General features: G+C 36.4%; 1 protein-coding gene across 3 annotated transcripts in view; it reads left to right on the forward strand.

Annotated features, from left to right (window-relative positions):
• Positions 1-8,258, forward strand: part of LOC138329955 (synaptojanin-1-like) — a 47,938-nt gene extending 39,680 nt beyond the window's left edge. For all 3 annotated transcript variants that reach the window (XM_069277260.1, XM_069277258.1, XM_069277259.1), the window contains one exon: positions 373-8,258. In XM_069277260.1, the coding sequence (XP_069133361.1) occupies positions 373-1,331 (959 nt within the window). In that variant the 3' untranslated portion in view covers positions 1,332-8,258. The remainder of the gene's footprint in view (positions 1-372) is intronic.
• The last annotated feature ends 9,311 nt before the right edge of the window (positions 8,259-17,569 follow it).

Here is a 17,569-nt window from a genome sequence, read left to right on the forward strand (position 1 = left end):
AACTTGTGCTTTATCCGTCAATAAAAAATGCTTTAATCGTCATTAATATATGAATTTGTTCCACATCTGACGGAACTTTTTCAAACTTGACCCCGAACTTCAATTCCCACGAAACATCATTCAGTCCGGCTAAAAAGTGACACCACATTCACCAACATTTTTATCATAATAAAAATCTCATCAGCTTGGCTTTCCTAAGTCTCACACCAAAATAAACCTTGTGTTGCAATATACTAACCATGTAATATCATTTTCTCTGGCTCTTATTTAGAACATATGTACTATGGAGTTGAAATCTTTTACTCAGAAAGTGCCTGAACGTATACAAAAATGTCTAGTTTTATCTACTAATATTTCCTATTTCCATTGTAGGTGGTCAGGCACAACCCCCAATGCCGAGGAGTAGGACAAGTGACACAAACCTCAGTAAGGCTCCAGAACCGTCAGCTTTGGACCCTCCTAAGCCAGTTCCTAGAGTGCGAAGTTCTGGAAACATTGCTGTAAACAATGATATGCCAAACCGATCCCCACAGAATGGAGAAGTTCCTGCAACCCTGCCATCAACCAATCAACCTACGCAGCCACGTCCACGCCCTGTTCCTCGTCAGAGTTGTGCCATTCCTGATATCCCTGCCCCCGTGACAGGACCTCCCCCCAGCGTGCCAACCAGGCAGTCTGCCCCTACTGGACGAAACCTGTTCAGCAGTCCTCCTGGATTCTCTTTGTTGGACAAGCCACTCTCGCCAGATAAGCCCAAGTCGACAGAGATGGATCCTTTTGATACGAGTAACGTTCCTTCACAGTTCAGACACAACCAGGCTCCACTGATGCCTCAGCAACAATATAATGCTCTGCCTACAGAAGATCTGTCTGTTCAGTGGGAGACAAGTGACACCACAGATCCTTTTCAGACAGATTTTAATGCCGAGTCACCGCCGTGTCCAATGTTTCAGCCGCCATCTATACCGCCTCCTGAACTGGGGCCAACACCCCCGCCCCCAACAGAGGCACCTCCCCCACCCCCAAGGGAAGACTCTTTTACTGAAAATTCTTTAGACAACAATGTGCAATATGAGGATGTAGACTTTGATGCCCCTCCTCCTAGTAGTTTACCCCCAGGGCTGCCCCCACCCCCACCCCCAAGACCAGCTGTAGATATAGCCCCTCCCACTAGCTTACCCCCGGTACCTTCTAGACCTCCTGTGATATCTGACCAAGGAAACTTACCCCCAGTCCCTGCAAGACCCTCGATGACCCCCACTGCCCCTCCCCCTAACCAGCCCCCAGTGCCCAGTAGGCCAAACTTACCACCTGTTCCTCCTAGAGTGTAACCAAGGTGAAAATTAGACTTTAAACAATTGTGACTGTATGTGTATTGTCCGTATTTATCATAGCTAGATAATATATATATCAGACCTACATCTATTGTTTGTTATTAGCCCAGTGGACCAATGAACTTTTGTCTGGTAGTAGTGTCCATCTTCACTACATATTGTTTTACTGTAATGGTTAACTTTGTACCCAAACGTGACAATAAAAAAAAACATGAACAATTTAATGTACACGTATTACATTTTTGTACTTCATAAATATTGTCAAATTAAATTCAGGTGACTGTTCATGTTCAGGCCCATTGGGCCTTTTGTTCAATTTTTCATGAGATTTATATTCATTGATTGGTGGTTTTGCCATTCGATTGATTATTCCTGTTTAGTTAATAACTGTTGTAAAGTTAGCATAGCCAAGAAAATTAATGTTAGTAACTACTTTATACATGCATGCATCCTCAATACTCCAGGGGTTCCGATCACATACGATCTCTACACCTGTGGACTATCTCATAGTAAAACTGAAGGCAACAGGTCTAGAACAGGTGATTTAGTCCTTTGATTTACATGAAAAAAGCTGTACAACTGTACACTTCGGTTGACTATGTGACTTTGAAGTAGGGTGCCGCTCTGTAGACTCCAAAGAAAATATTTGCAGGCCTGTTCCTGATTTGTTCCTCTGAGCTGCATTTAATTTTACTATGAGATAGTCCAGGGGTATAGAGATTGTAAGTGATCTGAACCCCTGGAGTATTGAGGATGACATGCATGATGGTGTCCATGTGGTCATCATACCTACTGTATAGCTGATCATTTCTGTGAGATATTATTTTAAATATCGCAAATATTAGCAACTATACAGTATGTATTACAAATTGTTTAAGTATAGAGCATGCATGTTCAGACCTAGTCAATTTACACCGAAATATTTTATGCATATAACTTAAAATGTGTGTAGAAACTTCTGTCATGATTTGAAACATTCAAATGTGTTGGTAGAAATATCAGTTCCATTTTTTAACAATGGTTTCACTATTGTTTGAATCAAATTTTGTTTTTGAAATGTTTGTGACTCCATAGCAACCTTGAACATAAAAGTTTGAAAATGTCTGTTACACAGAGCCACTTTTGTTTATACAGTTGGACAGTTTGATCATTTGTAAAGTCAGTTTTTCCAAGTATAAATCCTGACAGACCTACAGGTTTTGATACAGGCCTATCACAGCTTTGTCAAGGCTCACCTCTGAAAACAATATAAAATCACCAGGTCTGTCATTAATTCAAAAACAAATGACTATAGGTCCAACCAGTCGAACCGTATAAAGGAAAACAGCCCAGTGTGTACACATATTTATAACTCATAAAGGTTCAAATTAAATTCAGGTGACTGTTCATGTTCAGGCCCATTGGGCCTTTTGTTCAATTTTTCATGAGATTTATATTCATTGATTGGTGGTTTTGCCATTCGATTGATTATTCCTGTTTAGTTAATAACTGTTGTAAAGTTAGCATAGCCAAGAAAATTAATGTTAGTAACTACTTTATACATGCATGCATCCTCAATACTCCAGGGGTTCCGATCACATACGATCTCTACACCTGTGGACTATCTCATAGTAAAACTGAAGGCAACAGGTCTAGAACAGGTGATTTAGTCCTTTGATTTACATGAAAAAAGCTGTACAACTGTACACTTCGGTTGACTATGTGACTTTGAAGTAGGGTGCCGCTCTGTAGACTCCAAAGAAAATATTTGCAGGCCTGTTCCTGATTTGTTCCTCTGAGCTGCATTTAATTTTACTATGAGATAGTCCAGGGGTATAGAGATTGTAAGTGATCTGAACCCCTGGAGTATTGAGGATGACATGCATGATGGTGTCCATGTGGTCATCATACCTACTGTATAGCTGATCATTTCTGTGAGATATTATTTAAATATCGCAAATATTAGCAACTATACAGTATGTATTACAAATTGTTTAAGTATAGAGCATGCATGTTCAGACCTAGTCAATTTACACCGAAATATTTTATGCATATAACTTAAAATGTGTGTAGAAACTTCTGTCATGATTTGAAACATTCAAATGTGTTGGTAGAAATATCAGTTCCATTTTTTAACAATGGTTTCACTATTGTTTGAATCAAATTTTGTTTTTGAAATGTTTGTGACTCCATAGCAACCTTGAACATAAAAGTTTGAAAATGTCTGTTACACAGAGCCACTTTTGTTTATACAGTTGGACCAGTTTGATCATTTGTAAAGTCAGTTTTTCCAAGTATAAATCCTGACAGACCTACAGGTTTTGATACAGGCCTATCACAGCTTTGTCAAGGCTCACCTCTGAAAACAATATAAAATCACCAGGTCTGTCATTAATTCAAAAACAAATGACTATAGGTCCAACCAGTCGAACCGTATAAAGGAAAACAGCCCAGTGTGTACACATATTTATAACTCATAAAGGTTGCCCATCTTGTGTATGAGAATTCAGAAAAATAATATGAAGCCCTTGGTTTCTATAATCTTATGTGCTGTGAAATAGAATTTTTGTGAAGTTGAAAATGAAAACTTACTCCATTGTCAGAGTGTTCCTTTTTGTATACTAGGTAGTCAAACTACAGACACATCATGTCATTTGTTGTACTATATATATATAGCCTGCCATTTTTGTGGGGAAGATATTTTCACCAGACATTTGTTTGGTCTGGGAAATCCCCCCCTCATCCAAGTATCACGATGGATGAGAGGGATTCTCTGTAATGAAGCCCGGAGGCTGGAGAGTTAAATAATAAGCACTTGTCAACCTGTTGGGGGCGTGACACTGAAGTTCAAAGTTGAAAAAACATCCAACATAAGGTACCACACATGCCTGACCCTGCACAGGGTCACCATATAAAAAGGCATGACCAAGCCTTGACACACGCTTTTTCAAAGAGATATGTTGGCAGATTATATGCAACCCAAGGGAGGGAAATTAGTTATAAACATCCATAGAAACCCAGAGACTTGGGACGGTATTTAACTCTCCAGCCTCCATTCAAACTTTAAATATTTAACTTTCTCGTTTTAACTGAAACTATTTGTATCTCAAAATTCTTGACTCACAAAAATATCTAGCGAAAGTAAAACACAGATATAATGAAATCACTTCATTATTACAAACCTGTGTGGACCATCAAATTCACTTTGTTATAAACATAATTCATTATACACTTTACTATGTTATCAGTCAGAATTCACAGTAAGTGTGTTCGTTATAAACATGTTTACTGTATACAGTATATAATATGGCAATTATTAGTGCTTTTGTTTGATGTTATGTCTCTTTTTTTTTGCAAACATTTATTGGGAGGTGATTTCTTGTTTATAAAACATTGATACATTCCAGTAAGGTTTTGTGTTTCTGTGTTCTAAGTGCTGATGAGTTATGATTGTATTGATGGCTTTATTTTTATGATTTTGTTGTGGTGTGTAAGCTAGTAAGTTTTGTGTTCAAATGAATTACTTGCATTGTTTTACGGTTATGTATGGGACCACTTTGAACTTATTAAATGCTGTTTTATATTTCATTGTTTACTAATGCTTACCATAATATATCATTTACTAGGTAATGAATACTGATCTTTTGGGTATTAATGTTGAAAATTGTCGCTCAGATTACCGTATTCGACCCAATAAGCACTCCTATCCCTACAAGCTTTTTCTCTCACTTTTTAAGGTTTCGAATTGAACTCAGTCTCAAAATATGAAAATATATATTTAATATTATGAAAAGCTAGTCCATGTTTGGTTCTATAAATTAATATAGCGTCTCCTTATTTGTTTTAAATCTTAAGCACTCTGTGTACCTATTGGGTCATATACGGTATCCTTCATGAAGCAATACATTACAGCATATTCATAATCATTATACAGTTTAATCTCATGAACTTGAACAGGTTTAATTCAAACACCCTGTTTAATTTTGTTTGTTGCTCCTGATCATCCACATCCTTGATACCAACAGTTGACTCGATTACTTCGTTTCAGAATATAGAGTGAAACAGATCAGAATAGGTGAACATGTGTAGAATTTAGAGAGAAAAAAGATAAAATATAATAAATATTTGTACTAATACAGAAAATTCTGTAAGAATTAAATTTTGTATTGTTAGAAAAAATGTTGTGATTGACTGTTGTAGTTAAAAAAAAACTAGGAAAATTATTACTCAGACGAGGAAGAGATTACTACACCAGTTATCCTCATTGTATAAAGATTTAGGTATGATTGAATATAGTCTTCAATTAGCAAGATTACGTATGGGACTGCAACAATAATATATGACGATTTAGTATTGAAACTCATTATTACATTATTTTAAGCAAACAATCCAATGTATACGATTTCAATAAATCCCCATTTCCATTTTTCGGACAAATCAGTTGCAAATTTTAAGATGATAAAAGAGGTTTTTGTTTGGCCATCATTAATTAAATGAAGTTACAAATTGTTTTTTTTATTGCATCTTAGTCATTTATCAACACTGTCAATATCTTATCACGATTGAGATTATAATAATACATGTGACTATTTGTTTTAGTTGTGATTGTGTGTGCTGTTATACCATTTAAATAGTAAGTGATGCTGATAACATTTAGTAGAGTTGTCCTGAATATGTAGATTGTAAATGTCACAATGTAAATGTTACATGGTACATCGTAAAGTTTGTTAAATGTTACGTAGAGGTATACTTGGATAACTGTGATAGTTTTATATATGTGATATAAATAGATTGGTTTGTGACAAAATATACTTCCAAAAACTTGATAGCTTTCAAAAGATAATTTATTTCTGCCGATGCTTCATCTCTGTAGAAACAGTCAAAAACTCGAAGTCAATTTCAGTCAATTAAATTCAGTTTATGATATTTAAAATTTAGCCGATTATTATTTGTTGATCAAATTTCGTGATTGAACTATACTAAGTAAGAGAATTAAAATTTGCCAATATTTCTAATCAAATTTAGGTTAAACATCAGTGTCCCTGAATACTCCTAAACATCTTCCATGAGAAACCTGCCATACGGAACTGTTCTTGTGATGATAATGTACCATGTAATCTCCACTCCTAGTCCAAACGCTATGTGTTAAATTTTACATCCATCCATGACCTATTGCTAGCTTTACTTTTTTGGGGGGCCGCGGTGGCCGAGTGGTTAAGATGTCCCGACATATTACCACAAGCCCTCCACCTCTGGGATGCGAGTTCGAATCCCATGTGGGACAGTTGCCAGGTACTGACCGCTGGCCGGTGGTTTTTCTCCGGGTACTCCGGCTTTCCTCCACCAACAAACCTGGCACGTCCTTACATGACCCTGGCTGTTAATAGGACGTAAAACTAAACAAACCCAACTTTACTTTCTAATAGCCCTGGTAATTCAGTTTAGCTTATAACAGGCATTTACATTGGCTTAAAATCTAGACGATTTGATTGTCCATTATAAAATGATGTCCCTGTTTGTAATATAATATTGCCTCTGATTTGCTGATACAGTGGCATAGAGAATCGTCGGTCCCTTAAATATGGAATTCCATGAGATTGTAAAACATAGATATAATTCCTAAAGGATTAGTAAAGTTGTAACATTTTCAAGTAGTAAATGAAATTATAGTTACTGGGTATATCCATAGATTTGGGGTGTGATGTACAACTAGAGCAAAGCGAAAATATTCTGCTGACATTTCTCAATCAGAACATATCAGAATGAATTCAGGATAATATCGTACAGATATTCAGATTATGAAGAACATAAAAACAATCTGTATCAGTCTATATTAAAGAAACAAAAAATTGAATTTAAAAAAAAAAAAAGAAAAAACATTGAAATGTATGGACCAAGGTGATGTTTGTGGTCCCCTACCTATATATGTGTTTGCGAGCGTAACGTCATACTTTTCCGAGAAAATTATGTGAATTGCACCCACAAAATGATGACGTCACAATTGATACCTACCCGCATGGGACTTAATAAAGTGATAGACTATTTGCAGTAATGGATATTGAATCAATATTTACACTCCCTAATGTATGTCATACCATAACCTTTTGACAGAGTTGTATTGTTATTTCAGAAAATTGGTTGTATTGATATTGTTGCATTATTCAGAAAATTTCTATTGACATACCATATTTATTTTGTTGCAACCCTTTAGCGCTAAATTTAAGAAGGACAATAATTGCTCTATCGAAGAAACACAATTATTTCAGTAATATAGGTGCTAAATTATGGTAACCACTAAAACATGATTACCAGTAAAATATGATTACCACTAAAATATGATTACCACTAAAACATGATTACCAGTAAAATATAATTACAACTAAAACTTGATTACCACTTAAATATGATCACCACTAAAATATGATTACCACTAAAATATGATTACCACTAAAACATGATTACCAGTAAAATATAATTACAACTAAAACATGATTACCACTTAAATATGATTACCACTCAAAATACTATTATTAGTAAAATATGGTTACTACTGAAATAATGGTTACCAGTAAAACATGTTTACCAGTAAAAATGATTACTGCTAAAATATTATTACCACTGAAATATGGTTACCAGTAAAATATGGTTACCAGTAAAATAGGCCTATATATGATTACCAGTAAAATATGGTTACAACTAAAATATGATTACCACTAAAATATTATTACCACTAAAATATGATTACCAGTAAAATATTGTTACTACTAAACAGGATTGCCAGTAAATTTTGTATGTTGTAACTGTCAACAAAACAGCATGGTTGCCATGTTAAGATGTTCTGATAAACTGCTGTTGTTGTGTTTGTGTATATTTATAGTGACAGATATATTGTTGGGCACGATGTTCTTATTGACCAAATAAATAAAAATTAGTTAAAGCACAAAATGTGTTGGATTCTTTGTGATTATAGTTGTATATCCAAGCTGAGCCAAACCAAATGTGGATTCCCTTGAAAAAGACCTTTTGAGAAGCATACTCAAAGCGATGTTTTCAACCATTTATTTTAGGTGATCTGACCCAAAGTGACATACTATGATCATGCATCGTCCCCCGTTGTGTGCCATCCGCTAAACAATTTCTTTCATTCAAACGGCACAACTTTTTCTCAATAACCGAAATTCCCAGGCTACCAATATTTGGCCTATAGCATGCTAGGATGAAGGGCTAGCAAGTTTGTTCAAATGAATGACCTTTACCTATGCTCAGGGTTACAAGGACCAAAAAGCCTCAAGCCTTTTAAACAATTTCTTGTGATTTGAGACCCGATATTGGGCCTGTGATAAGCTGGAATAAAGGGCTACCAAGTTGGTTCAAACGAATGATCTTGACTTTCATTAAAGGTCACAGGGGTCAAGCCGCTAAAACAACTTCTTTTGAATAACTAAGAGGCATAGAGATCTATTATTTGGCACTATCACATATCCTTTCGACAGCCGGCAGGATTCGAACTTGACCCAATTTTGATAGTAGGTTATAACAAATGCCATCTATGAAAGCAGTTTGCATCTAGATTTCGGTTTGATGCCATTTTCACGATGATAACAAACAGTACACACTACAAACAAGCAAAAACAGTCACCGGAAGTCCCCTAAAGGTCACCACGCACGGGTCATGGGAGGCAGAAACCTGCGCGTGGGACTTGGTTTTTTTTATTTTTTTTTGTTTTTTTTTTCAAATCGGTGCTATTTTCCCCTTCCTTTTCCTTTTATCTCTATTTTGTCTTACTGTGATATATCTTCTATCGTTTAAGACCATCTGCATGTCTGTATCTTGATAATTAAACTCGCAGCGACAGGTTTCCGGGCACACACTAAAATCCGGATTTCAGACCTCAATTTTTGACATATTTGGGCATGTTCAAAGGTGATTTGTGACGTCACTAATGCAATGACCGAATCGATATTGACATGCAATATAGGGATGAACATCTCCTTTTCAAAAAACTAGTATTTAGTTTTCAACGGTCTCAGTGGGGCTCCAGAAGGGTTCATGAAATGGGGCAAATGAATAATTACGCATAAATACGTTATGGCCGTCCAAAGGATATTGGGATGAAGGGGTACCAGGCCTAGGGCCGGTGTAACGTTACACCGGCGTAGGTAGAGGCTTGTACCAAACGTGTTCAAATAAATGACTTTCACCTCCATTCAAGATCACGAGTCAAAATAGCCAAAATCTTTAAACAACTTCTTGTGAATAACTAAGTGCCTTAGACACCTGACATTGTTATGTAGCATGCTGGGATGAATGGCTTTACTGTTGTTCAAAGGAAAGACCTTGAACTTATTATCTATGGTCGAATAGGTCATGATAAATTGATAGTTATCTCCCTTTTCCTATAAATTTACAAGCAATACTGAGTATAAAAACGGTTCACTTTGATGTTGTTATTTTCAAAAGAAACATATATTTGCCAAGGTAAGAGTGTTTTAGCAAACTTCCTTTTAGGCCTCTTGTCATTTCCGTATTCAAGATGAGTTTTAACACGGTCTTTTGATCATGATTACTTGACAAATTGAGGGGATGGGCTGCTCCCGATATTAAGAGGTTTGAAACACGCACGATCTGTCACGTGCACGTATACCAATACATTCTCTCTGGGTCGTATTGATGAGGTCTCCTACATTTTGCCTGTTTGTTTAGGTTCTTGCCCATTTTTCACGATCCGCCCAGGCTTACTACGGATAAACGTCCGATGTCGGGCAGCTTTGGAGCTGGTGTGTGTCTAGAGCAAGAAGTGCCTATGCCTTAGACCTTCTCAATGAGATCTTGGAAATAATTACCTAGACAATGAAATAGAAGTCTGGATTGAAGCTGAGCCCGTCCTTGAAATTGAGACAATTCGCCACTGATGGTCGGCGCATAGAAACGGTGCAGAGACATTTTCCCATCGTTTGTCGGTACAGACATTTTGCCACTTTTTGTCGGTGCCATTGTCTATATGACACAGGTTGCTTATAAGAGTCATCATGTGTCTCAAAATGCAAATAAGAACAATTTCAATATGCCGGTTAAGTGACTTTTGACTGCAAGTCATGATGCAAATTTCCCTTTTGGTATGGAAGTCATAAGGTACTTGCTTATGAAAGGAAACCTTTGTATTAGTGATGCGTGTCTGGTGTATATACAGGTGAACCTTGAGATTTTTGTAAGAGATTCAGATTGTTCAGTAATATGTGCTTTCCAGAATAGTTGTTGACTGATTTTCTTTACGTGAGATTTTCATCCATGGATTTTTGGCGGGTTGTGTAGGAGCTACATAGCATCAGGCAGATGGTATTTCGCCAAGAAGAATTTTACCTGTGTAAACCAACTCCTGTTAGTAGACCTTACTACCATATGTCTCGGCAAGTTTAATTTCTTTATAAAGTGCTAGACGACCTTTGATAGGAACATAGTGATTCAATATTTTCTGATGGATCTATCCCTCAGCAGGAAGACAATCTGTAAGGATGTAAACAACAGAGTCCGCTGTGTTTACTGGCAGAAAGAGGACTTGTTTGTGGTCTTTTTAAGATATCCATTTTACGTAGGTTAGGTCCGGAAGGGGCACAATACCTGATTGGAATAGAAGAGTAACGGTTGTATACATACACCCTGATAAGATGGATCGATGTTACTGGGTCGAGTCCATTTTCACCATGAAACACAACTGAGAATTTCTGGTCATTCCTAGGTGAACCGTAAATATCTGAATTCCAATTATTTCATCTTTTAAGCGATATGAATGAGACTCACGGATTTTAGAGCTTCTATCAGCTAGAACTTCTAGTATCGCACTTTTCGTTGGTTGAAGTATACATTTGTACAGTATATCTTTCCATTCTGCTATGATGTACTGTAACCTCTTGAGGAACCTGCATATCCCATTGATATCCAAAGTGTTGCTTGCAAGAAGAGCAACGATGTCTATATAAGTTGGGGACGGACAGTCATTATTGGCACCTTCTGTAGTATGCTGTAACCTATCCAGAAGTTCGTTGATGAAAATCTTGTACGTAGTAGGCTACTCGTTATGCCTTCATGTCGAACTTCTTACCAAAAGTTTCTGAAGTCATTTCACTTGACGACTCTTTGTGGATCCTGGTGCAGGTCTTTTGACGTTATCTTGACTGAACCGCAGATGTGAAGACTCCTTACTACACAGTTCCACTATGATATCTACGTCTAGCTGAATCCGTTTCAAATAGGTGTTGGCAAAGAAATCGTGCTCTGCCGATTGAGAAAGGAACGCAAAGTGTTGCTGCTAGTCCGCTAAAACTGCCTATTTTATTAGGCCTTTTTATGTTAGGCCACTGAATGTGCCCCTTTCACCCAGAACTCCGAGAAAAAGATCATAGATTCCCTCTATGTTTTCTTATTTCATTCTTTTTTCTTTATATTCTTATCCGATTTCATAGCTTCTATGATCTCTTGCCTTTCTGTTGTGCTCTTTCTGGGCCTCCTTCCTGTCCTTTATTTGTTGATTGTTGGGATCGGTCGATCTCCCTCTCAGGTTTCCATCGCCAGTGACACTTCCTGTTGTGCTGTATATTGTGCTTTGTATCCTTGTTCCATCCTAGAAGGTTCATTTATGCTTTTCTTGGCTTCATACACGTTGATTTCAAATACACTAACAACGTCATTAAACGTTCGTGAGAGCTTGCAGTCACACTAGAATAAGAGGGGAGGGGAGAAGTGTGTTACCACAGGTTCCGTGAAAGAGGTGCAGATTGTTGCACTGTTATGTAGGGAACTTATATAAGGAGAAAATAAAGAAGCATTCTGCAATAGCAGATGATCTAAGAGCACACATAAGCTAAAATATATAGTTAGTAGGGGTGCCTGTGTCGTGGAATGAGATCGAAATGTGAGTAAACGAACTATAGCGTGCACGGGCGTTTCCTGACAATCTGCGTGTCAAATTGTCAGCACATTAGAGGTCGCCAGCCTGGTGTTGAGGCAGAGAGAATTGTAATCCATTTTGTACAACGGAGGTCAACCGTTGACCCAATGCTCAGCATCTGTGGAGTTTACGAAACTTTTACATCTTAATAGTCGTTTTGCTGTAAAATCTAAGACTTTTCACAGTAAATTTTTACACACTAACTTGCAAATCTTTAATCTTTGAATCTTACACCTTGCCTGCCAAATTTCGGTCAATATTCTCTAACAATATTAAAGTAGATCATGACCTAGAACGAATATGCGTACCCGGCCTGCTATACCTTTCGGCCGGGTACGAATCATTCTCGATACTCCAGGGGTTCCGATCACTTACGATCTCTACACCCCTGGACTATCTTATAGTAAAACTGGAGGCAACATAATAGAACAGGTAATTTAGTCATTTGATGTACATCAAAAAAGTCGTATAACGGTACACTGTGGTGGTTGACTGTGTGGCTTTGATGTTAGGCGTCGCTCTATCTGTAGTCTTCAAAGGAAATCTTTGCTAGCCTGTGATTGGTCAAATGTTGTCCGCTGAGCTGCCTTCAATTTCACTATGAGATAGTCCAGGGGTGTAGAGATCGAAAGTGATCGGACCCCTGGAGTATCGAGGATGAGTACGAATTGGTAAGTAAGTAAGCATATCGAACAAGTAACATGAAATGCAAATAAACGTTTTATAATGGTTTGCATAATCATTACTTTACTCCATTAGCAGTAATAGGCACCAATTGTAGCTCTAACGACGACACCATTTTCTATCTAAAAGTCTTTTGAGCTACAACATTGCAGCTAATCATGATCCTGAGCAACTCTCTATAAGATACGAAAATCTATACAACTAATGTGTGAAATTGTTGCTTTTGTATTCTCATACCAATTATTAAATTGAATATCTTACCGTATTGTCTATGACGAAATACATACCTAGGAGTTGAAAATTATAAAAAAAAATAGTGGCTCCAGAACCGATCCTTGTGATACACTTTAAAAGGACAGCATAGCGCACGACCATTTACAAGTTTTGGTCCCAATCAAATACAGTGATAGTTTGCATGCCTATAGAATGAACTTGACCAAAAGTTTGTATGTGTAGAAACGTAATCTGTTGCCATGCTTGAAATTTAACTAACTTGACCAAAGTTTATTTTCGCTTGAGAAGTTAAACGTCATTTTAACAACCAGGTCATTTATATACGTGCCAGCTTTAGATGGTGAAGGAAAGCCGGAGTACCTGGAGTAAAAACACTGACAGGAGGTAAGTAATTGCTCTAATTAAACTTGTGATCCAAAATTTTGGGGCTTGTAGGCACTAAGACTAACAATGGTTCTGTTACAATAGGGTGTATAACTATTGGACGTAGTCAATGGTTACTCTGTATATCCACATCAGTTACAGTGGTATATCACATATTACATGCATGATCAAATTAAATATCACTTTCGGTAGAAACCTTTTAGCTAACTTTTTTAAGATGATTAATTTTGATATCTAAACTTCCCAATAATTGTCCAAATTAATTCTTTGATGCTAGTTGACTGAATAACCGACTCAGGTAGGTTGTTCCAAATATCAAGGATTCTTGGTCCAAATGAGTACTTACGAATATCCTATTCAAAAGGTTTCCTCTCCTTCTGGCTTTTCAATGGCGGTTAGAAATTCACTGGGTTACTATGACAATTTTTGTACAAACGTTAAAGCTCCACCGCTGACAAATGGTATTTTTCTCTATCAAAAACAGGAGCAGACAAATTAGTATTTTTCTTCAGTTACAAAAGTTACTTACTTTACACTATTACCACCGTTGAAAAGTTTGAGCTTCTTATTTTACTTCAAGATAAAAATATTAAAAATAATTAATTGCATCCCGAAAAAAATTCCGTGACACTATGTTCTATATTGAATGAAGTACTGATCGCGCATGCACCGGAAGCAAAATCAATTATTTTATATTATTTTTTGTATTAGTTATACATATATATACACGATTAAACATCAGGTATTATTCAAATGATGAGTATCATTTATTGCTCTATCGGCGGTGGAGCATCTTTAAGTATATCTCCTCTTAGTCTCCGGAAGGCGAGTGCAGGAATACCAGTTCAGACATTTACTTCATGGTAGATCTTTTAAACTGGAACTAGTGCTAGCTTTGTCGCCATTTACCCGTTGGTCTTCGACGATGACCTAGTATATGGATTCATCACAAACTATCAACCATAATTAGTTGAGATGTTTGTAATTTCTTTTTATAAAATATGCAAAAAAAAAAAAAAAAAAAAAAAGCGAATTTTAGAAAAGAAAAATTCCTTTCACCAAGTACATATACTTATGTCTACATTGTATAACAGGTACTCTTGCTATTTTGTGTGTGAAGGAATCGAGTAAAATAGAATTCTTTTTGACATTGGCATTCAAATGGCGGGCGTGAAATATATCACGCAAATATGAATCCATTTCAATAGATTGGTGACTGAAAAAAATTGTTGGTGATTTAGAAATACTTCCAAGTTTATTGAAATGAATAACCTTGACCTTCATTCAAGGATGGGTCAAAGGACGTAGCATGTATCCTTGGATTGGTCAAATCAGCTAAAATATTTACCGTAAACTTGTTATCAAGATCTCCAAATCAAAGAAGTCAAGAGATCGGACATTTGACCTATATTAATGTCATAAAGGATTTTCCAGATTTGATAAATGTAATGACCAGGACATCGATTAAAGTCACATGAAATATGCCAAAAGGCCCAAAATACTTTGAGAGAGTTATTTTCACCATTTAGCGGCATGCCAGGTTTGGAGAAATGACGGAGAAAATCCACTATCCTACGATCGCGACCTACTGGCCAGAGATGGAGGGTTTCGTGGTAAATATTGATGGAACACCTTACCCCTCTACCTTATTCTATACTCCTTACACTTTTTTCAAGTCTCAATTTAATTTATTTAGACTTTTTCCTTGCTAAATTCATTTAAAGTTTTAATTAGCTTTGTTATGTAGGTGTTCATCCCTTCAGACAGGTAAGCTTATGTCTGGTGCGGCGTCCACTTTTCCTTTAAACAACTCCCTCTCCAAATTTGGCTCATAGCATGCTGGGTTGAACTTCTGGTTAATAACCAAGAAGCTTTGAGATCCGACTTTGGGCCTGACATGCTGAGTTGAAGGGATACAAGTTTGTTCAAATGAATGACCTTGACTTCATTCAAAATCACAGGGGTCAAAAAGTGTAAAATCTTTAAACAACTTTTTGTCAATAACTAATTATATATATATATATATATATATAAGAGGCCTAGAGACCTGATATTGGGCCTTTGAAATGTTGGGATGAAGCGCTCCCAAGTTTATTAGAATGACTGACATTGACATTCATTCAAGGTCATAGGGGTCAAATAGATTGATTTCTTAAGCAACATCTTATCAAGAACCAAGAAGCCTAGACACCTGCTATTATTTGGGTTGTACATGTTATGGACTCTTATGCACCATGTTAACCAGAAAGCAGGTGAGCGATTCATTGAGCTGTTGTATTTGTATACTGTCTTTCATGATTTGTTACTTTTTAAATGCATGTATTAATGAACATGACCTTTTTGTCCTTTTTCACTTATGTTTAGTACAAAGTTCTGTGGGACGTCTTAATATGCTAAAATATTTGTTGAATCTTAAATACATATGTTCTACATGTACATGTAGTATAGAATTTTCAAGTCTTATGTCGCACCGTGCATATGTTTCATGAAATGTATTTTTTTTGTACACTTCTTTTCATAAAACCTTATTTGAAATAAACTCATTTAATTTTTCATCAAGTTACAACATCAGACTGGCTACTCTTACTAGGTTTTGGGTTCTTCAAATGTATAAAAGTTGTGGTATCTCAAATTTGTGCTAATTTCATATGAGATTTTTACTGCCAAGGCTTGCAAAAAAACTTATTTAAAGGGCAACTACCTTACACAGTTTCAGAAAGGTAGTGGCCCTTTAAATAGGTTTCAAATGGTTTTGGATTTTTAAAATGAAACTGTCCAATGAAATTGATGTGAAGTATGTATTTGTTTGCTGTTGTAACCTCATCTTAGACAGTTGATATAAAATTTCTTATATTTTTTAATAAACTTTTTTTTAGACTTAAATACTTCATAAAATCTCATATAAAATGAACACTCGTTTAGGTTCTTTATGTGTGCAAGTCTTTGTTTATCAAATGATTTCTGAAACCGAAGACAAACTGTTGCTCTAGGCAAAAGGGCAACAGATTGTGCGAGGGTCCAACAAATCATCTGTTGCCCGAAAACCCAGTCGATAAATGTTTTGTTATACCCCATTGTGACGTCACTCCGGTCAACAGCACATTTTAACAGTCTATTGTATCAGTTCTTTGGACCACTCGACGAAACAGTTCATTTATTGTCATTTTTGTCAATAGAGTTTATAAAGGAACTTTTCATAACAAAATTTATCATGTAACATCACATATTTTTGCTATCTTACCCAGCTAATTAACTCTCCAATATTTGACCATTTTACACGGTGTACCTTATGAAAGCCCACAGAGAAGTTTTTTCATGCTTGTGATTTCAATTTTCAATATTTAAAAAAAAATAATTCTTCATTATATGTATTTACATGCAAAATATTTCATCGATTGCATTGATGCTAAACATGCAAATCAATTAAAGAAAATGCATCTCAGTGCACTTCCAATTGTCATGCCAGGTTCGAATTCCTGAATGCCAGTGAAATGCATATTTTTTCATTTTTATTTTTATGTGTACACTATTATTTAATGTAACCAGGAATATAACAGATCTGGATTATTCAATTATAAAACTATCTGCAGCTTCCTGTGTTGCCTTAACTATAAAACTCCAATGAATACCAGCACCACACCAGTTGGGGATCCATCAACTCAGACAGGGATATCTGCAATTTTACCACTGTGAGATTTTTCTATCCTGTCCTTAAGCTACAGCAGATTTTCATCATTTTTAAACGTGCTCACATAGGATAAGAGAAAAAGAAACATTCACACTCTTTAGGGCAAGACAAGAGATCTCAGCCCTCGGGATAAGATTCTTTAGCTGTCAAACACTCGGTACAGCCTGGTGTTTGACAACTTGAGAATCTTACTCCGAGGGTTGAAATTCACCTGTCTCGCCCCAAATGGGGTGAAAGATTCTATTATTCCTCCTTCATTCAGCACCCTAGACATTCCTAGAATACAGTATTCTACGATACCTTTGGAAACATGGATGCTT

The sequence above is a fragment of the Argopecten irradians genome, chromosome 8 (genome assembly GCF_041381155.1).
Source record: "Argopecten irradians isolate NY chromosome 8, Ai_NY, whole genome shotgun sequence".
Lineage (NCBI taxonomy): Eukaryota > Metazoa > Mollusca > Bivalvia > Pectinida > Pectinidae > Argopecten > Argopecten irradians.